This window comes from Balaenoptera borealis, assembly GCF_965194805.1.
Source record: "Balaenoptera borealis genome assembly, chromosome: 15".
Classification (NCBI taxonomy): Eukaryota; Metazoa; Chordata; class Mammalia; order Artiodactyla; family Balaenopteridae; genus Balaenoptera; species Balaenoptera borealis.
This window is the reverse complement of record NC_138871.1, coordinates 27,550,880-27,573,236: the sequence shown is the minus strand read 5'-3', so window position 1 is coordinate 27,573,236 and position 22,357 is coordinate 27,550,880. Positions and strand designations below refer to the sequence as shown.

At 40.8% G+C, this 22,357-nt stretch overlaps 1 protein-coding gene across 4 annotated transcripts; it reads right to left on the bottom strand.

The window, feature by feature from the left end:
* Positions 1-11,621: 11,621 nt before the first annotated feature.
* TPRKB (TP53RK binding protein) lies at positions 11,622-22,184 on the bottom strand. 4 transcript variants are annotated; one of them, XM_082356655.1, is made up of 6 exons: positions 22,163-22,184; positions 19,211-19,370; positions 14,308-14,430; positions 12,788-12,964; positions 12,058-12,093; positions 11,622-11,893 (listed from the first exon to the last, which is right to left on the bottom strand). In XM_082356655.1, the coding sequence occupies exons 2-6, from the start codon at positions 19,349-19,351 to the stop codon at positions 11,807-11,809; spliced, it is 564 nt and encodes a 187-aa protein (XP_082212781.1). In that variant the 5' UTR covers positions 19,352-19,370; positions 22,163-22,184; the 3' UTR covers positions 11,622-11,806. The 4 variants fall into 4 exon arrangements, with proteins under 4 accessions (XP_082212781.1, XP_082212780.1, XP_082212782.1 ...); XM_082356654.1 differs by lacking the exon at positions 22,163-22,184 and adding an exon at positions 21,892-22,156; XM_082356656.1 differs by lacking the exon at positions 22,163-22,184 and adding an exon at positions 21,500-21,691.
* Positions 22,185-22,357: the final 173 nt, after the last annotated feature.

The window sequence follows — 22,357 nt, the reverse complement described above, 5'->3', positions numbered from 1 at the left end:
GACGGCCTACACCCCACACCATGGCAGTCCACCCAGCACCTTGGTGCTCTCTGATGTCCACCCTCAGCCCCTCCACACAGCTGCTATGACCCTGGGGAATTTGCCCCTCACCCTGTGCTCTGTCATCACAGACCAGAGTCCAAGTCCCCTGGCTCAGCATACGAGGTGCTTCACAGCCGGATGAGGGCAGCAGGGACCTGGTCATGCAGGGCCTATCATCCAGGTTAAGAAGTTTGGACTCTATTCCAAGAACACCAGGAGGCCATTGCTATGTTTTTAGCTGGGGAGTAACATAACCAGAGGTGGGGGGTGTGTGTGGTGTGTGCCTATTACTCTGGCTACATGTGGAAAATGGATTGGAAGAGCCAGGAATGGAAGCATATATCCCCCTGCCCCCAGAGGCTAGCACAGCAGTCCAGGCAAAAGACGGGCCTCCAGATACAGACATGCAGGCTGCTCACTGTAAAAGAGCACCTCGTCCAAGAAGGCTAGTGGAACTAAAATCCATGAGCCCTGGCACAGAGCTGCGTCTGACCAAAGGAAAAGGCACCTTTTTCTTATTTGCTCAAAGGTGTCACTGCTCACTGAACTGTGTTTCCAATAGGTTGTGTCTTTGTGAAGGGGGTGCATTGTTCTATGTTCACAAAGAGCCATCTAGGCTAGCAGGGGTCCTACGAGAGAAAGCAGTGACTTAGACCAGAGTTGGGCCATGGGTGTGACCTGGCCCACTTGGAGGTGCACCTTGGGGGCAGAAATGGCAGGAGTTGATGATCTGAGGATGAAGAAGTGGTCAGAGATGACAGCCAGATTTCTGGCAAGAGCATCTAGGAAGACGCTGGAGAGAGACCAGACTTGGAGAGAAAGATCATAACCGCCCCAAAGGTGCCATCCTGGCAGCTGGAATCCAGGGCTGGTGATGGAGACTGCTGAGGCTCCAGATCTTTGGCACGCAAAAAGGCCACAAGGGTTTAGCTAACATGAAGGCAGGGTGGTGAGCCATGGGTATGTTACATTGTTTTCAGTACATTTTAATATTTTTTTAAATGTTAAGCAAAACTTGAACTAAGAATCAAAAGAGAATAGAAGGCTCCAAAATACAGCTGAGTATCCCTAATGAGTCTATCTAATAATAACCAATCAGAAACCTAATAGTCAAGCTGAGGGGCCAGAGGTCCTTGATCTGTCCCTGCCCTCTCTTTCCTGTATTCTCACTGGCTTCTGTGGCTTCCTCAACACCCAATGGCCTTGGTTTACATTCAGGCTTTTCAACCTTCCTCATAGCCATGAATAATGAGGAGGATTTATTGACATGAAAAATAATTGTCAAAATATAGCACCAAGCTATAAAGGTTATAAAACAGTATGTTTTCATTCATTTTTGGAAAAATATAACAAAAATAATTTATACACACAAGCATGCAGAGAGAAAAGTCTGAATGGTTACACCAAACATTGGCAGCATTTGTCTCTGGATAGAGGAATTATAGGTAATTCTCTGTGAAGGAAATGAAGTCTGGAAGTCTCAATACATTCCAGACTCTTGGCCCTGCATGCAGATGATGAAACTGAGGCTTGGCCTACATCAAGAAACAGGAAACATCTCGAATAAACAACCTAACCTTGCACCTAAAGCAATCAGAGAAAGAAGAACAAAAAAATCCCAAAGCTAGCAGAAGGAAAGAAATCATAAAGATCAGATCAGAAATAAATGAAAAAGAAATGAAGGAAACAATAGCAAAGATCAATAAAACTAAAAGCTGGTTCTTTGAGAAGATAAACAAAATTGATAAACCAGTAGCCAGACTCATCAAGAGAAAAAGGGAGAAGACTCAAATCAATAGAATTAGAAATGAAAAAGGAGAAGTAACCACTGACACTGCAGAAATACAAACGATCATGAGAGATTACTACAAGCAACTCTATGCCAATAAAATGGACAACCTGGAAGAAATGGACAGATGCTTAGAAATGCACAACCCACTGAGACTGAACCAGGAAGAAATAGAAAATATGAACAGACCGATCACAAGCACTGAAATTGAAACTGTGATTAAAAATCTTCCAACAAACAAAAGCCCAGGACCAGATGGCTTCACAGGCGAATTCTATCAAACATTTAGAGAAGAGCTAACACCTATCCTTCTCAAACTCTTCCAAAATATTGCAGAGGGAGGAACACTCCCCAACTCATTCTACGAGGCCACCATCACCCTGATACCAAAACCAGACAAAGATGTCACAAAGAAAGAAAACTACAGGCCAATATCACTGATGAACACAGATGCAAAAATCCTCAACAAAATACTAGCAAACAGAATCCAACAGCACATTAAAAGGATCATACACCATGATCAAGTGGGGTTTATTCCAGGAATGCAAGGATTCTTCAATATACGCAAATCAATCAACGTGATACATCATATTAACAAATTGAAGGAGAAAAACCATATGATCATCTCAATAGATGCAGAGAAAGCTTTCGACAAAATTCAACACCCATTTATGATAAAAGCCCTGCAGAAAGTAGGCATAGAGGGAACTTTCCTCAACATAATAAAGGCCATATATGACAAACCCACAGCCAACATTGTCCTCAATGGTGAAAAACTGAAACCATTTCCACTAAGATCAGGAACGAGACAAGGTTGCCCACTCTCACCACTATTATTCAACATAGTTTTGGAAGTTTTAGCCACAGCAATCAGAGAAGAAAAAGAAATAAAAGGAATCCAAATTGGAAAAGAAGAAGTAAAGCTGTCACTGTTTGCAGATGACATGATACTATACATAGAGGATCCTAAGGATGCTACCAGAAAACTACTAGAGCTAATCAATGAATTTGGTAAAGTAGCAGGATACAAAATTAATGCACAGAAATCTCTTGCATTCCTATACACTAATGACGAAAAATCTGAAAGTGAAATTAAGGAAACACTCCCATTTACCATTGCAACAAAAAGAATAAAATATCTAGGAATAAACCTACCTAAGGAGACAAAAGACCTGTATGCAGAAAATTATAAGACACTGATGAAAGAAATTAAAGATGATACAAATAGATGGAGAGATATACCATGTTCTTGGATTGGAAGAATCAACATTGTGAAAATGACTCTACTACCCAAAGCAATCTACAGATTCAATGCAATCCCTATCAAACTACTACTGGCATTTTTCACAGAACTAGAACAAAAAATTTCACAATTTGTATGGAAACACAAAAGACCCCGAATAGCCAAAGAAATCTTGAGAACGAAACATGGAGCTGGAGGAATCAGGCTCCCTGACTTCAGACTATACTACAAAGCTACAGTAATCAAGACAGTTTGGTACTGGCACAAAAACAGAAACATAGATCAATGGAACAGGATAGAAAGCCCAGAGATAAACCCACGCATATATGGTCACCTTATCTTTGATAAAGGAGGCAAGCGTATACAGTGGAGAAAAGACAGCCTCTTCAATAAGTGGTGCTGGGAAAACTGGACAGCTACATGTAAAAGTATGAAATTAGAACACTCCCTAACACCATACACAAAAATAAACTCCAAATGGATTAAAGACCTAAATGTAAGGCCAGACACTATCAAACTCTTAGAGGAAAACATAGGCAGAACACTCTATGACATAAATCACAGCAAGATCCTTTTTGACCCAACTCCTAGAGAAATGGAAATAAAAACACATATAAACAAATGGGACCTAATGAAACTTAAAAGCTTTTGCACAGCAAAGGAAACCATAAACAAGACCAAAAGACAACCCTCAGAATGGGAGAAAATATTTGCAAATGAAACAACTGACAAAGGATTAATCTCCAAGATTTACAAGTAGCTCATGCAGCTCAATAACAAAAAAACAAACAACCCAATCCAAAAATGGGCAGAAGACCTAAATAGACATTTCTCCAAAGAAGATATACAGATTGCCAACAGACACATGAAAGAATGCTCAATATCATTAATCATTAGAGAAATGTAAATCAAAACTACAATGAGATATCATCTCACACCGGTCAGAATGGCCATCATCAAAAAATCTAGAAACAATAAATGCTGGAGAGGGTGTGGAGAAAAGGGAACCCTCTTGCACTGTTGGTGGGAATGTAAATTGATACAGCCACTATGGAGAACAGTATGGAGGTTCCTTAAAAAACTACAAATAGAACTACCATACGACCCAGCAATCCCACTCCTGGGCATATACCCTGAGAAAACCATAACTCAAAAAGAGTCATGTACCAAAATGTTCATTGCAGCTCTATTCACAATAGCCAGGACATGGAAGCAACCTAAGTGTCCATCATCGGATGAATGGATAAAGAAGATGTGGCACATATATACAATGGAATATTACTCAGCCATAAAAAGAAACGAAATGGAGGTATTTGTAATGAGGTGGATGGAGTTAGAGTCTGTCATACAGAGTGAAGTAAGTCAGAAAGAGAAAAACAAATACAGTATGCTAACACATATATATGGAATCTAAGGAAAAAAAAAAAAAGTCATGAAGAACCTAGTGGCAAGATGGGTATAAAGACACAGACCTACTAGAGAATGGACTTGAGGATATGGGGAGGGAGAGGGGTAAGATGTGACAGGGTGAGAGAGTGGCATGGACATATATACACTACCAAATGTAAAATAGATAGCTAGTGGGAAGCAGCCACATAGCACAGGGATATCAGCTCAGTGCTTTGTGACCACCTAGAGGGGTGGGATGGGGAGGGTGGGAGGGAGGCAGATGCAGGAGGGAAGAGATATGGGAACATATGTATATGTATAACTGATTCACTTTGTTATAAAGCAGAAACTAACACACCATTGTAAAGCAATTATACTCCAATAAAGATGTTAAGAAAAAAAAAAAAAAAGAAACTGAGGCTTGGGAATCTACCTGTCTCTGCCTCAGCCAACTTCTTTTTTTTTATTATTTATTTTATCGAACTATAGTTGATTTACAATGTGTTAATTTCTGCTGTGCAGCAAAGTGATTCAGTTATACATATGTGTACATTCTTTTCCAGATTTTTTTCCATTATGGTTTATCACAGAATATTGTATATAGTTCCCTGTGCTATACATTAGGACCTTGTTGTTTATCCATCCTATATATAATAGTTTGCATCTGCCCATCCCAAACTCCCAATCCATCCCTCCCCCACGCCCCCTCCCCCTTAGCAACCACAAGTCCGTTCTCTATGTCTGTGAGTCTGTTTCTGTTTTGTAGATGAGTTCATTTGTGTCATATTTTAGATTCCACATATAAGTGATATCATACGGTGTTTGTCTTTCTCTTTCTGACATCACTTAGCATGAAAATCTCTAGGTCCATCCATGTTGCTGCAAATGTGCCTCAGCCAACTCGTTTTTTTAAAAAAATATTTATTTATTTTTGGCTGCATTGGGTCCTAGTTGCGGCATGTGGGATCTTTTGTTGCAGCGCACCGGCTTCTCTCCAGCGGTGGTGCACAGGCTCAGTGGTTGTGGTGCAGACTTAGTTGCCCCACGGCATGTGGGATCTTAGTTCCCTGACCAGGGATTGAACCCATGTCCCCTGCATTGGAAGGTGGATTCTTAACCACTGGACCACCAGGGAAGTTCCCTCAGCCAACTCTTAAGAGTCTAAAGAGACCCAGCTAAGATTGTGAACTCCTAAAGGTAAGGCAGGTGTGTTATTTTAGTCTATTATTTTATTTTTAATTAACCATTTAAATGTGTACAATTCAGTGGCATTTAGTACATTCACAATGTTGTGTAACTACCACCTCTATCTAGTTCCAAAGCATTTTCTTTACCCCAAAAGGAGACCTGTTAGTCAGTAGGTAGTCACTCCCTATTTCCACCGCTCCCGAGCCCCTGGCAACAACTAACCTGCTTTCTGTCTCTATGGATTTACCTATTCTTGATGCTTCGTTTAAATGGAAACACACAATATGTGAATTTTTACGTTCAGCCTCTTTCACTTTTGTTCTCAAAGTTCACCAATGTCCTAGCATGTATCAGTACTTCATTGCTTTTCATGGCTGAATAATGTTGCATGGTATGGATAGACCACATTTGTTCATCCAGTCATCCATTGATGGACACTTGAACTGTTTCCACCTTTCGGCTACTGTGAATAGTGCTGCTATGAACATTCTGTACAAGTGGTTGTTTCAACACCTGTTTTCAATTCCTTTGGTATATACCTAGGAGTGGAATTGCCGGGTCATAGGGTAACTCTATTTTAACATTTTGAGGAACTGCCAAACTGTTGTCCAGAGCTTTACGTTCTCACCAGCAGTGAGTCTTATTTGGTTTTACTATCTGCCTCAGCACTATGCAGGTACGTACAGGGAAGGAGAGACAGCTGTTATTCACTGAGATATTAGATGCCTGGCACTGTGAGAAAGCACTTTTCCTATGCTGTACTCTTTGATATTGGCAGCAACCTAAGAGCTAAGGTTGATATTGTTTCCATTTTACAAACGGGAAACCGAAGTCCACAAGCCTGAGATATCCTACCCACAACCCCATAGAACATGGCAGGGTGGGACCCAAGCCTTGGCAGCTCTGACTTGAAGGCCTGAACATTTTGCTTTTTCAGTACCACGTGCTGACCCCAACAGGCAGCTGTCTGACAAGTGAATTATTAAGTAGTGTAAAGCACTGTATTCCAGGAGAACCAGCTCTGTCTGCTGGGATGCAAGATTCGCCTCCAAGCCTCATTATGCCCCTATCACCAGCGGTCAGACCATACTTGACCAAATTCCAATACGTGACTAAGGCTCTGTTCTTTCTTCAAGATCCAGTTTAGTGCTACCTTCTCCATCAAGACTTCTGACCCCTCTCAACCAGATGGATCTTGTATCTGCTCCCTCTTTGAAGCCTTTGTACTTCTCATTAAGCACTTATATCACTGTTAATTTATTAGTTGCTTAGCAAGTAACTGTTAACTTATTACAGTTAATTAAACAGTTACAAGTAACTGGATAAATTATTTTATTTTTCTATTGCCTATAGGAGCCTGATTATAATAGGTAATTATATTTTTGGAATCACTGTTATTCCCAGAGTTGTGGGATTTGAGAGCAGCATGTCAGTGAAATCCCATGCTTGCATTTATGAGGAACACTTGCCTAATAGACCAGCTCAGTCCAGAAATGGGCCAATGAAATGGAAGGTAGACAGTCAAGACTCATAGAGTTCCAGAAGCCTCAGAAAGAGAAGGAAAATGTCCTGGAAAGAACACCATCTCCCCTGATCTCTCATCGGGCCTCCCAGTAACCTAGCCTCAGGTCAATGCCCTGGTCTCCCACTGAGAACTCATCACTTAAAAGAGACGAATGAGAGGAAATAACAGCAAATTATTTCAAGGGGAAAGAAAGTGGACTAATAGGTCCTTGGCAGGATGTTCAGAAATCCTAGAACAATGATTCAGCTCTACAGAAATGGTTCTAATCTAACCTAACTTAACCTTTTAACAAATTTAGCAAAAGGGAGATGGTATCAGCACTCAAATTAGGATAACTCAAGCTGATTTTACAGATATAGATCACCAAAGGGCCTAATTATGAAGGTGTGGATGGGTAGAGGGGAACCAGGAGTGTTATTGCTCAGAGGCCTGAAGGGAGGTGGAGGGAGAGGTGACAGGAGTCTGACCCAGGAGTTGAGTAGCACAGACCGCCCTGAGAGGTTCAGGGCCAAAGCCAGCCTAGGGGTCCTTGCAGGGAGGGGCCAGGAGAATAAACACCCCGGCCTCATTCTCCTGCTAGCCTCCCCCCTTCACACACACTGGCCAAACCCAAGTAGAAGCCAAGGGGAAGGGAGGACCTCTTGTTGGGTACATGGTAAGTCAGCCTCCAGGGCAGAGAGAAGAGTGGAGAAAGATGAAGGGTGACCTGGAGGGAACAATGGGAGACTGCTGGCACAGAGGATTATGAAAACAAGAACAGGCAAATCTGATGAATACAAACTTTGCTCATTGCACCCAATCAACCTAGAGAGTTGTGCTTTACTCAGTATTGTAACATGGAGTACAGATGGCATGTCAGTCAGCAAAACAAAGCCAGGAGCAGGGAAGCAGCTGCAACCCCAGCACAGGTTCCAGAGCAGAGGGATTGACTACTGTAGTTTGCAGACAAGTGGAAAGGTCATCAAGGGGAAAAGCAGAATGAGAATGGCAGCAGGAGGCCTGAAATAGCCTGTGAGCCATGAGGCTCCTTCTAAAAAGAAGGTACAAGGCTTAGGAGCAGTTCTTGTAGTTCTTCTGAGTGTGTGGTGGGGAGGGGAATAGGGGATTAAAGACCATTTCACTGTAGTTACAGCCTTAGTTGTTCCCAAGACTGGGGAGAGGGGGATTAACAATGATTGCCTGGGTAAGAGAGCCCCCTCCCCTCACCTTATCCCAGAGACAGCTGGCTTTTTACTTTAATATGTAACCCTTGACTAAGGAGCCAGATAAGGGTGTCCTACCAAACTGCATCCCTTCTCTGCCAGCACCAAAGTCTCTATAATTACTGGGGAGCTTTTGCTGGGGAGCCTTTAGGCTCTGAAGCAACCTGGTTAACTTAGGAACAAAGAACATTGTTCCTAAATTGGATCAATTTTTTTAGAGAAAAAGCTTGTGGTGCTTACGTTAACTTCTTTCCCAGGAAATGGCATTACTTTTTCTTTTTTCTTCTTCACCCAAAGGCTCACAAAGAGTTGAAAACATTATAAATAGTTACAGAAATAAACCCTTTCAAAACACTCTTCATAACAAACTAATAAACAGTTCAACTTCACCAGTAGTCTGACAACTCAAAATGGTGAAAATGTTGAAAAGTTAAAAGGCATTGTTGGCGAGTCTGCTGAGACTGGCACACTTGTGCCAATTACAAGTGCAAAATGGCACCTTTCTGGTATTAAAAAATTCATATCGTCTTCCCTAATAACTCCACTTCAGGGAAGCTATCCTAAAGAAAGAGACGTGTACAGAGATTTATTTGCAAAAGCAAAGTGAAAAATTGAAAGCAATGTTATTGTATAAAAATAGAATTACATATGTGATGTTTCATATTGATAAAAACATGTTTGAGAGTGATGGCAAGGGAAGAAGCAGTATGGAGTCATTAGAAGCATAGAATCAGGGGTCACTCAGGTAGATCTGAGTTTTAATTTTGACCACAAGCACTTTGAGCTTTAGGGAAGCTTTGACTCCCTAAGGTTCAGGGGAAAAGATGCCTTTATAATGGAGAGGTCTGGCAGGGGGTGGGGACCACCTTAATGAAGTGACCAAACTGTATCACCAATGATGAGGCCAAATGACATGATGTGCCTCCCAACAATATACAACTGGAAGGACACAAAATCTACTCTCATTCCCCCAAATTTTTAAACTGACTCGAATCATGAACAAACTCATTCTGAAATTCTGAAACACATCTAGGGTACTCGTCAAAGAATGTCAACATCACTTAAAAAAAAAAAGAAAGAAAGAAAGAAAGATTGTTCTATGGGACTTCCCTGGCAGTCCAGTGGTTAAGACTTTGCCTTCCAATGCAAGGGGTGCAGATCTGATCCCTGGTTGGGGAGCTAAGATCCCACATGCCTTGTGGCCAAAAAACCAAAACATAAAACACAAGCAACATTGTAACAAATTCAATAAAGACCTTAAAAATGGTCCATATCAGGACTTCCCTGGTGGCACAGTGGTTAAGACTCTGTGCTCCCAATGCAGGGGGCCCAGGTTCGATCCCTGGTCAGGGAACTAGATCCCACAGGTATGCTGCAACTCAGGAGCCTGCGTGCCGCAACTAAGGAGCCACCTGCTGCAACTAAGACCCGGCACAACCAAATAAAATAAATAAATATTTTAAAAAATAAAAATACTTATGAATAAATATTTATAAAAAATGGTCCACATCAAAAAAAATTCTTAAAAAAAAAGATTGTTCTAGATTAAAGGAGACTAAGAGACGTGACAACTAAACACAATGTAGGGTGAAGTGTCATGAGGTCTGCAATTTACTTTCAAATATTTCAGAAAAGCAAGCAAATGTAGCAAAATGTTAACAAATGGTGAAATCACATGAAAGTCACATGGATGTTCATTGTATTATTTTCAATTGTTCTGTAGGTTTGAAACTTTTTGAAATAGAGTTCAGAGACTAAATTTGCTTCCTTGAAGGTGGTAAAATCTCTTGGGGTTGTAGAGAGGACTATATGAGGCAGTGCATATAAAGAGCTTAGCACAGCACATGCAAGAAATGCTAACGATGTGCTTTGGTACCTTATTAATGACCACAATGGAAATAAATATGTTTGTCCCCTAAGGATTTCTACCTCTCCATTCTCTATCATGGTGCAGGATCGCACGCCCCCACCCCTTTTGATGTTGGCATGGCCATGTGACTGGACAGTGAAACATGAGATAAGCGGTATCTGTCACTTCCACATGGGAGCTTTAAGAGCCACCATGTAACTCACAGCATGACTTCCAGCTGTGCAGTGACCCACAGAGCGCATGCTGACATAAAGCCTTCGGCTGACTGGATTCCTGAGTCACTGCAATGAGTCTTCCTACTGATTCACAGTGGCTATGTGGAGTGAGCAAGACACAGACTTTTGTCGTATGAAACCAATGAGCTTTAGGGACCCTAAATTACAGCCTAATCTAACCTAGGAGTCCAGAAACTACTGCCCTCTGGTCAAATCTTGCCCATCACTTATTTTTGTAAATAAAGTTTTACTGGGATACAGTTGTGTGTATCTTTTTTTTTTTAATTTTTATTTATTTATTTATTTATTTATTTATTTATTTATTTATTTATTTATGGCTGTGTTGGGTCTTTGTTTCTGTGCGAGGGCTTTCTCTAGTTGTGGCAAGCGGGGGCCACTCTTCATCGCGATGCATGGGCCTCTCACTATCGCGGCCTCTCTTGTTGCGGAGCACAGGCTCCAGACGCACAGGCTCAGTAATTGTGGCTCACAGGCCCAGCTGCTCCGCGGCATGTGGGATCTTCCCAGACCAGGGCTCGAACCCTTGTCCCCTGCATTGGCAGGCAGATTCTCAACCACTGCGCCACCAGGGAAGCCCCCTGTGTGTATCATTTATATACCGTCTGTGGATGCTTCAGCACTACAACAGCAAGAGCTGAGTAGGTGCAGCAGACACCATATGGCCTGTAGAACTGCAAATACGTACTACCTTGTCCTTAACAGAAAAGTTTGCTGACCCCTAACCTACTCTATCTTGACTGACACAATCATATTTTAAGACAAAATAGAAAAAAAAAAAAAAACCCAAAGCATTTATAAAACATGACTTTTAGCTGTAAAACCTTGGGCAAGTTATTTATTACTTCTACAACCTTTTAGTTGCCTTTCTGTAAAATGGGAGTATTAACAGTATCTGCCTCATATGATGCTGTGATAATTAAATGAATTCTTGCATGTAAAAACTTGGAACCAGGAGGCTTGGAACAGCAATGCTGGAGTAGCCAGAAGTAAGTGCAGGAATATGAGCTGAGGGATATAAAGTCATGAAGACAAGAACTCAGTACATTGTAGACACCCAATAAATGTTAGCAATTATTCCACTTACATAAAAATAAAATATATTTGAACAGAAACAGAAGACTAGAAGACAATAACAAATAACAGTAACCATGGTTATCTTTGAAAATATTAAGAGATAGGATCAGGAATGGTTGTGTTTTTTTTTTCTTTGTTACCATTCTGTGTTTTAAAAATTTCTACAACAAACATAATAGATTTTATAATCCGGAAAAAATAATGAATGTTTTTTATAATTGCTGAAAATTTTTAATATTTCTGTCATTTCACAAAACATCTTTTGTTGACATTCTACAAATGATACCATCCAATAATGTCCCAATACTTTCTTCTTGTGAAGATAGTTTATATACCTGTAAAAATAAGAGACAGATTATGACATGCTGACATATTCATGTACTACTTTCATTACACGAGCATGTATATGTGAATTTATTTATTACTCAATTATTGGGATAATGGTGTAAAATCACAATGTGATTAAAATATGGAAAGTAGATGACAATTCATCACTTACGTCAAAAGTTTCAATTGCAGTTATGGTGATAACTCTCTAAACATAGAAATACATTTGTACCAATTTTAAAAGCATACATATAGACATTAACTTCATACTACATTTTACATTTCAAATGTACTGCGTAAGATATAGATATTTAAAATTATCTATTCTTTTAAAAAGAATGCATCAGGCTTCCCTGGTGGCACAGTGGTTAAGAATCCACCTGCCAAAGCAGGAGACACGGGTTTGAGCCCTGGCCCGGGAAGATCCCACATGCTGCTGAGCAAATAAGCCCGTGCACCACAACTACTGAAGCCTGTGCTCTAGAGCCCAAGAGCCACAACTACTGAGCCCGTGTGTCACAACTACTGAAGCCCGCGTGCCTAGAGCCCGTGCTCGGCAACAAGAGAAGCCACTGCAATGACAAGCCTGCGCACTGCAACGAAGAGTAGCCCCCACTTGCCGCAACTGCAGAAAGCCCGTGCGCAGCAACGAAGACCCAACGTAGCCACAAATAAATAAATTTATATATATAAAAAAAGAATGCATCAACTAAGTTTTTAATTATATGTTACATAAACCTGCATTTCCAATTCTTTGCATCTATAATTATTTTTCAAGTAACTTTTAATTACATTAACCTTTCTTAAAAGTTAAAAAAATATATAGAAGCATTGGTGTTCAATAAGCAAACAGTATTATTCCACATCTACCATGCTCTTTCTAAAAATACAGGCTTACAAACCTTTTTGACTTCTGTAATATTTGTTATTTCAGGGAGATTTTTGAGAGAAACTTGATGACCTTCTACCTGAGATATTAGGTATTCTTGATTTATTTGTTTTTCTCCCTCTTCAATATAAGCAATCAGAACTGAAGTGTCATTTGCCGAGATACCAAATTTTTTCAAGGCCTCTGAAATCTAAGGGGGAATAAAAAGACAATAAAACCAGTAGTTTCAAAATCTGAAATCTCTCCCCATTTGTGCTCTTTCCTGGTCAGATTCTTATTTTTCATATCCTAATAGTTTTCTCTGTCTACTGTTTTCCAACAATCCCTTCCTAATATCTACCAGCTCTGCCTCTTGAGTCCTCCCTGCTCAAAGCTGCGCCTCATTCCCATAGATTCAAGCCTGGACTTGGCACGGTGCACAAACACCCACTCCCCCTGGACCTAAGTGACCCTCTAGCCGTGCACTCCTGCCCTCTAGCCAGTCGGGACAGTTTGGGCCTCCCGTCATTTCATACTTTTTTGCCTGGGCTCACACTTTGCCCTCTGCCTGGAGTGCCCTCATCTTTCAAGGTCCAGTTCAAATGTCACTCCCCTTGCACTTTCCTCCTTACAGAATGAATTGCTTCTTTGTTCCCACAGATTTGCATTATTATTCCCATTATATCAATTATCTTAGAGCATTTGGACTTTGTCTTGTTCATCTGCCTTCCTCAGAAACATATTTGTTTCTTCTGCCCCTACAGCTGGAACAGGGTAGGGGACAGATGTTTATGAATTGTACAATCTCCTGAGTTATTTCAGTGATCTCAAAGAAACAATAGTTACCCAGTAATTTTCCCCCAGGTACTGGGGAATTCTATTACCACACATTTTATAAACTTTTCAAACATCTGTATTTTAAACTATGCCATGGGTTTCCTAACTTTTCTCTTGATGTCAGCACTTGATTGTGTTGTTAATAGTAGTAGTAATACTAAAACTTCGTCAGCAAAATTACATTTTTTTTTTCAAATGTGCCCCAGGTAGAATGTTTTTAACTCAATAACTTTGATTACTATCAATATCTCAAACCACAAACTCTTCCTATGCACTGGGTGTGTGAGCATGTGTTAAAGGGCTGTTCTAGGTCCCAGGCAGGCTTCTGGTGTATGGAAAAGACATGGGTTCTATCCTCAAAGAGTTCATGGGGAGAACAAAAGATACACATGATAACACACAAATATCCATGCCTAATTTTTATCATTAGATTTAAATATAATTTAGAGTGATCTTCCCGACTCTATATGGTCAGGAAGGACAAATAAAACTATCCTCACTTAATTTAGCAAAACTTTAGTTTACTCATATGTGAAGTGACTCCAAAGCTTATTTGTCTAGTAAGAGGCAATGCTAAACCTCAACTCTCTGTCCAGCATTCTTTCTTCACTATCATTTCCGTTTGTTACTAACAACAGGCTCCAACCCAACACTGAGTACAAAGGCTACCATGACAAGGTCAAAAGATATAAAGTAAGTAAATTCCATATTAATTACATTGTTATTTGGGGAAAGATTGAAAATAATTTCAGTAGATAGAGTTCTTGTCTTCATTTTTCCCAGTTTGTAGAGGTGAACTGCTTTGTTTGCTGCCACAAGTATCTGAAATGGATCGACAATCTACCAAAGAGAACAAAAAGAATTACACACAGAGAATCTGGAGTACTCTGAAGACATATGCCCTATATCATGGTAACTCCAGTGTCAGGCTCTTTTACTTCATCACAATTCCTATGGACTACATTTTCAAAATTTTCAAAATCTCAAGGGCTTACGGTGTTTAGAAAAATCACAGAATTTTACAGCTGCAAGCAACTTAGATAAATAATAAAAAGTTTTGAAGCAACACTTATTGAGGGCTATTATTATGGGAAAGGCCTTTTCTCAACATTTTACCAAACCCCAAAGATATCAGAAGGAAAGAAATCATAAAGATCAGATCAGAAATAAATGAAAAAGAAATGAAGGAAACAATAGCAAAGATCAATAAAACTAAAAGCTGGTTCTTTGAGAAGATAAACAAAATTGATAAACCAGTAGCCAGACTCATCAAGAGAAAAAGGGAGAACACTCAAATCAATAGGATTAGAAATGAAAAAGGAGAAGTAACCACTGACACTGCAGAAATACAAACGATCATGAGAGATTACTACAAGCAACTCTATGCCAATAAAATGGACAACCTGGAAGAAATGGACAAATTCTTAGAAATGCACAACCTGCCGAGACTGAACCAGGAAGAAATAGAAAATATGAACAGACCGATCACAAGCACTGAAATTGAAACTGTGATTAAAAATCTTCCAACAGGGGCTTCCCTGGTGGTGCAGTGGTTGAGAATCTGCCTGCCAATGCAGGGGACACGGGTTCGAGCCCTGGTCTGGGAAGATCCCGCATGCCACGGAGCAACTGGGCCCATGAGCCACAATTACTGAGCCTGCGCGTCTGGAGCCCGTGCTCTGCAACAAGAGAGGCCGCGATGGTGAGAGGCCCGTGCACCGCGATGAAGAGTGGTCCCCCCTTGCCGCAACTAGAGAAAGCCCTCGCACAGAAACGAAGACTCAACACAGTCATAAATAAATAAATAAATAAATTAAAGAACGTGAATTTCTTAAAAAAAAAAAAAAAAAAATCTTCCAACAAACAAAAGCCCAGGACCAGATGGCTTCACAGGAGAATTCTATCAAACATTTAGAGAAGAGCTAACACCTATCCTTCTCAAACTCTTCCAAAATATTGCAGAGGGAGGAACACTCCCCAACTCATTCTACGAGGCCACCATCACCCTGATACCAAAACCAGACAAAGATGTCACAAAGAAAGAAAACTACAGGCCAATATCACTGATGAACACAGATGCAAAAATCCTCAACAAAATACTAGCAAACAGAATCCAACAGCACATTAAAAGGATCATACACCATGATCAAGTGGGGTTTATTCCAGGAATGCAAGGATTCTTCAATATACGCAAATCAATCAACGTGATACATCATATTAACAAATTGAAGGAGAAAAACCATATGATCATCTCAATAGATGCAGAGAAAGCTTTCGACAAAATTCAACACCCGTTTATGATAAAAGCCCTGCAGAAAGTAGGCATAGAGGGAACTTTCCTCAACATAATAAAGGCCATATATGACAAACCCACAGCCAACATTGTCCTCAATGGTGAAAAACTGAAACCATTTCCACTAAGATCAGGAAAAAGACAAGGTTGCCCACTCTCACCACTATTATTCAACATAGTTTTGGAAGTTTTAGCCACAGCAATCAGAGAAGAAAAAGAAATAAAAGGAATCCAAATTGGAAAAGAAGAAGTAAAGCTGTCACTGTTTGCAGATGACATGATACTATACATAGAGGATCCTAAAGATGCTACCAGAAAACTACTAGAGCTAATCAATGAATTTGGTAAAGTAGCAGGATACAAAATTAATGCACAGAAATCTCTTGCATTCCTATACACTAATGATGAAAAATCTGAAAGTGAAATTAAGAAAACACTCCCGTTTACCATTGCAACAAAAAGAATAAAATATCTAGGAATAAACCTACCTAAGGAGACAAAAGACCTGTATGCAGAAAATTATAAGACACTGATGAAAGAAATTAAAGATGATACAAATAGATGGAGAGATATACCATGTTCTTGGATTGGAAGAATCAACATTGTGAAAATGACTCTACTACCCAAAGCAATCTACAGATTCAATGCAATCCCTATCAAACTACCACTGGCATTTTTCACAGAACTAGAACAAAAACTTTCACAATTTGTATGGAAACACAAAAGACCCCGAATAGCCAAAGCAATCTTGAGAAAGAAAAATGGAGCTGGAGGAATCAGGCTCCCTGACTTCAGACTATACTACAAAGCTACAGTAATCAAGACAGCATGGTACTGGCACAAAAACAGAAACGTAGATCAGTGGAACAGGATAGAAAGCCCAGAGATAAACCCACACACATATGGTCACCTTATCTTTGATAAAGGAGGCAAGCATATACAGTGGAGAAAAGACAGCCTCTTCAATAAGTGGTGCTGGGAAAACTGGACAGCTACATGCAAAAGTATGAAATTAGAACACTCCCTAACACCATATACAAAAATAAACTCAAAATGGATTGAAGACCTAAATGTAAGGCCAGACACTATCAAACTCTTAGAGGAAAACATAGGCAGAACACTCTATGACATAAATCACAGCAAGATCCTTTTTGACCCAACTCCTAGAGAAATGGAAATAAAAACACATATAAACAAATGGGACCTAATGAAACTTAAAAGCTTTTGTACAGCAGAGGAAACCATAAACAAGACCAAAAGACAACCCTCAGAATGGGAGAAAATATTTGCAAATGAAGCAACTGACAAAGGATTAATCTCCAAGATTTACAAGCAGCTCATGCAGCTCAATAACAAAAAAACAAACAACCCAATCCAAAAATGGGCAGAAGACCTAAATAGACATTTCTCCAAAGAAGATATACAGATTGCCAACAAACACATGAAAGAATGCTCAACATCATTAATCATTAGAGAAATGCAAATCAAAACTACAGTGAGGGGCTTCCCTGGTGGTGCAGTGGTTGAGAATCTGCCTGCCCATGCAGGGGACACGGGTTCGAGCCCTGGTCTGGGAAGATCCCACATGCCGCGGAGCAACTAGGCCCGTGAGCCACAACTACTGAGCCTGCGCGTCTGGAGCCTGTGCTCCGCAACAAGAGAGGCCGCGATAGTGAGAGGCCCATGCACTGCGATGATGAGTGGCCCCCCCCTTGCTGCAACTGGAGAAAGCTCTCACACAGAAACTAAGACCCAACACAGCCAAAAAAATAAATAAATAAATAAATAATAATTAAAAAAAAAAAAAACTACAATGAGTTATCATCTCACACCGGTCAGAATGGCCATCATCAAAAAATCTAGAAACAATAAATGCTGGAGAGGGTGTGGAGAAAAGGGAACCCTCTTGCACTGTTGGTGGGAATGTAAATTGATACAGCCACTATGGAGAACAGTATGGAGGTTCCTTAAAAAACTAAAAATAGAACTACCATACGACCCAGCAATCCCACTACTGGGCATATACCCTGAGAAAACCATAATTCAAAAAGAGTCATGTACCAAAATGTTCATTGCAGCTCTATTTACAATAGCCAGGACATGGAAGCAACCTAAGTGTCCATCATCGGATGAATGGATAAAGAAGATGTGGCACATATATACAATGGAATATTACTCAGCCATAAAAAGAAACGAAATGGAGTTATTTGTAGTGAGGTGGATGGAGTTAAAGACTGTCATACAGAGTGAAGTAAGTCAGAAAGAGAAAAACAAATACAGTATGCTAACACATATATATGGAATCTAAGGAGGAAAAAAAAAAAAAGGTCATGAAGAACCTAGTGGCAAGACGGGTATAAAGACACAGACCTACTAGAGAATGGACTTGAGGATATGGGGAGGGGGAAGGGTAAGATGTGACAAAGAGAGAGAGTGGCATGGACATATATACACTACCAAACGTAAAATAGATAGTTAATGGGAAGCAACCGCATAGCACAGGGAGATCAGCTCTGTGCTTTGTGACCACCTAGAGTGTGGGATAGGGAGGGCGGGAGGGAGGGAGATGCAAGAGGGAAGAGATATGGGAACATATGTATATGTATAACTGATTCACTTTGTTATAAAGCAGAAACACACCATTGTAAAGCAATTATACTCCAATAAAGATGTTAAAAAAAAAAAAAACATTTTACCTTCATTTTCTATACTTCTCAAAACTACCCTATGATATCTGTATCATTATTCACATGCAATAGATGAGGAAACCAAGGCAATGAATGAGCTGGAATTCCAGTTCTGTCACTTACCACCGAGGGAACCTGGGCGAATTCCTTAGTGTTTTATCTGTAGAAGCAGATAATCACCATACTTACTTCACAGGGTTGTTGTGAAGATTAAGTGAGTTAGCGGTATATGTAAAGAACTTAGAACAATGCCAGGAACCAAATAAGCACTATATAAAGGTTGGCTACCACTTGCTCAAAGTCATAATAAATGGCATATCTGGGATTTAAGTCCTGCTGATTCTACCACTATGCAATGCCTCCTTTACAGAGATTTTCTAGTTCAGAAGAGAAGATGGAGATCCAGGCATCTGTCATCACATCAGAGCTAGACGACCTTTCACATCTCCAAGGGCAGGCCCTGGCACTTCAGCTTCTATTCACTGTTAAATTCAAGGCTGGCCAAATCTGATTCCACTCTACAGCTTGGACAAGAACTTTTTACCTGAAGATAACAATTTTAGGCCCACCTATAACGTCATGAAAAATCATCATATTCTTAAACTCCCCATATAGTTCACTCATTCCCATGAGTACTTACCACGGTAGGATTTATTAATGAGCCATCAATGGCACCTTCCATGGCCTTTTTTCTCAAGTCTCCAGCATTTTTTACATCTTTAAATAACAGAAGGGTCACCCTGTATTCGGGAAATAGGTCCAGCTGATGTGTCAACTGCATTTCATCGATAAGCAGGATTCTATTGCACAAGACCAAAAGACCAAAAGTTAACAACTGTAAGTCACTAACAAACAAATATCCTTACTAACAATTAAATATATTAAAGTAACTTTAATAATAAGATGTAGAACTGTTAAACTAGAAAAATCCACCCCAAAACATTTGGCATTCTCATGAGACACTGTCTTCCTAACCCTGCTCGAGCTGTTTCTAGCTTCCTTTGCCATTCCTGGGAAAGGATCAAGGTTGACACCTGGCCCCCTGTCAGTGCAGATAAGGCAGGCTCTGATGCATGCAAGAAGGGCAGCTTCCCAACAGACAACTAGGAGCAGAAAACCAAAAATTTTTTAGACCACAGGTTACTTATAGCATTAAGGAAACCTCACTCTAACTTGGTCTTTTTAGCTTTCTGATCTCACCATTTATTTATATTTTAGCAGAACCTAGGCACAAATATAAAGAAAATAATCTTATAGAAGAAAGTATGACACAACTCAAAGATATTCATTTCACACATGGGAATTTAGCCAAGAGGGTACAATTCTTAAATAATAATACTGACCCTTTATAGACATAAATTTAACAAGAAAAGGACATAAAAGACAAATAACTGGAAAGACATAATCTATCTTTGAAATGGAAAAACTAAGCACTGCAAAAATCTGATCTTTAAAACAATTTCAATTAAAGTCCCAGCGAGATATTTGGGTGAGGCAATTTTTTTTTTAAATTTATTTATTTATTTATTTATGGCTGTGTTGGGTCTTCGTTTCTGTGCGAGCGCTTTCTCTAGTTGTGGCAAGCGGGGGCTACTCTTCATCACGGTGCGCGGGCCTCTCACTATCACGGCCTCTCCTGTTGCGGAGCACAGGCTCCAGACGCGCAAGCTCAGTAGTTGTGGCTCACGGGCCCAGCTGCTCCGCGGCATGTGGGATCTTCCCAGACCAGGGCTCAAACCCGTGTCCCCTGAATTGGCAGGCAGATTCTCAACCACTGCGCCACCAGGGAAGCCCGGGTGAGGCAATTTTATAGGTTCATTTTATCCTTTTACCTAGGAGGTTCCATTGCTAGCATTTTTCTTAAGGAATAAATTGGCAATCTGAGGATTTATGTAATAAGATGTCCTTCTCATCATCCTAAGAGTAAAAAGTTGAAAACCTACCTAACTAGTAACAGGGGATTGGTTTTTACTAAACAACCACTAAAAACTAGTCTTGAAGAGTAGTTAAGGATGTGTAAATATAGCAATAAATAGCATTAAGTACTTCACATCTGACTGGAAAACAAAACACAAAATGTGACATAAATTGTGGGGTTTTTAAAAGGTACACAAAAAGAAAAAATATTGAAAGAAAAATACAACAAAAAGTTATCCTTGGGCTTCCCTGGTGGCGCAGTGGTTGAGAATCTGCCTGCCCATGCAGGGGACACGGGTTCGAGCCCTGGTCTGGGAAGATCCCACATTCCGCGGAGCAACTAGGCCCGTGAGCCACAACTACTGAGCCTGCGCGTCTGGAGCCTGTGCTCCGCAACAAGAGAGGTCGCGATAGTGAGAGGCCCGCGCACCGCGATGAAGAGTGGCCCCCGCTTGCCACAACTAGAGAAAGCCCTTGCACAGAAACGAAGACCCAACACAGCCAAAAATAAATAAATAAACAAATGTGGGGTTTAAAAAAAAAAGTTAGCCTTGACTTGCTGGAATTACATCCGATCTTTTCTGTTACAATCAGGAAAGAATAAAATTTGTGAATAATGTCGTAGCACACAGCAGTTCAACCTTTATTATCATGATAACGTCCAATGGAAAAAGAATAGATACAGACAGAATGTATACCCAATTATACAAAAAGATGCACTCAGAAAGCAAAAACATAAAGGAAGCACACCAAAATACGGCCATCTTGGATAGTAGAATTGCAGGTAATTTTTATTGTTTTCTATAAAAAATATTTTTGTGTGTATGTTCTGAATTTTCTGCAGTGTGCACACAAAATATAACGAGTACATATAACCAGGGAGGAAAAAATTTTTTGTGGTTTTTGTTTTTACACTAGGGGAAAAAGGCCCCCTAGCAAACGTCAAAATGGTTTGTTTTGTTTTATATAATTCACTCAGGTCAGAAACTTCGAATCATCGTTGGATACTAACCTCTCACTCAAATCCCATATCTAATCCAAAAGTCTTGTCAATTTTTAAGTATCATCTTGACAGCTCCAATTCTCTCCTATACCCACTGCCTCCACCGTAGGCCACCATCTCTCATCTACATCTGTGACCTCCTAGAAGTGGTCGCCTCACAATTCCTGCCCTCCTATCATCCAACCTCCACCCACGGGCGTTCCAAACTCTATGATCTGGGCCCTTCCTCCCTCTTCGGCTTCCTAGCGCACCCCTCCCCTGATCGCGCTCATTCTGCCACCACCGCACTTGACTTCTCAGCTTCAAGTCACCAAGCTCCCGCCCCCGCGCGCCCTCTAGGACAGGCAGTTCCCCTGATGCAATCCTCCCTCCCTTCAACTCGCCGGTAAGAGTCCACTTACCAGCGCGCCCAGAACCCAGGACTAGCTCCCTATTCCACGAGCTCCTCTGTCACAACTTTGGTGAGTCGCGGCCTTATCAGGGTGATGTATCGTCAGCTGATACATCAGGGAGAGACTAAGCCGATCATTGCCGGGCTGCATCCCAGGGCCGGGCCTCAGGAAGCGCTCGATAAACAAGGACGCCGAGAATCACATCCGTTGTCTAGAAAATGGGTGCCGGGACTGCGTCTTCCGTTCCCGCCCGGCCAGCTCTTGCTCGGCGAGGACTCACCGTCGCCCCCCTGTTCTTCTCGTAAGATCTTCCCCACGGAAACAAAGCTCTGAACTTCCGGAAGATCAACCTCACCTGCGCCCCTTCTCCGCCCTCCTGGCACACCCTTCTTCCCCGGCTTGAATCGCATCAGCGGACGCGAAGGAGAGCCGGGGCTCCGTCCACCACTTCCGGCGAGGGAGGAGGGGAGACTCC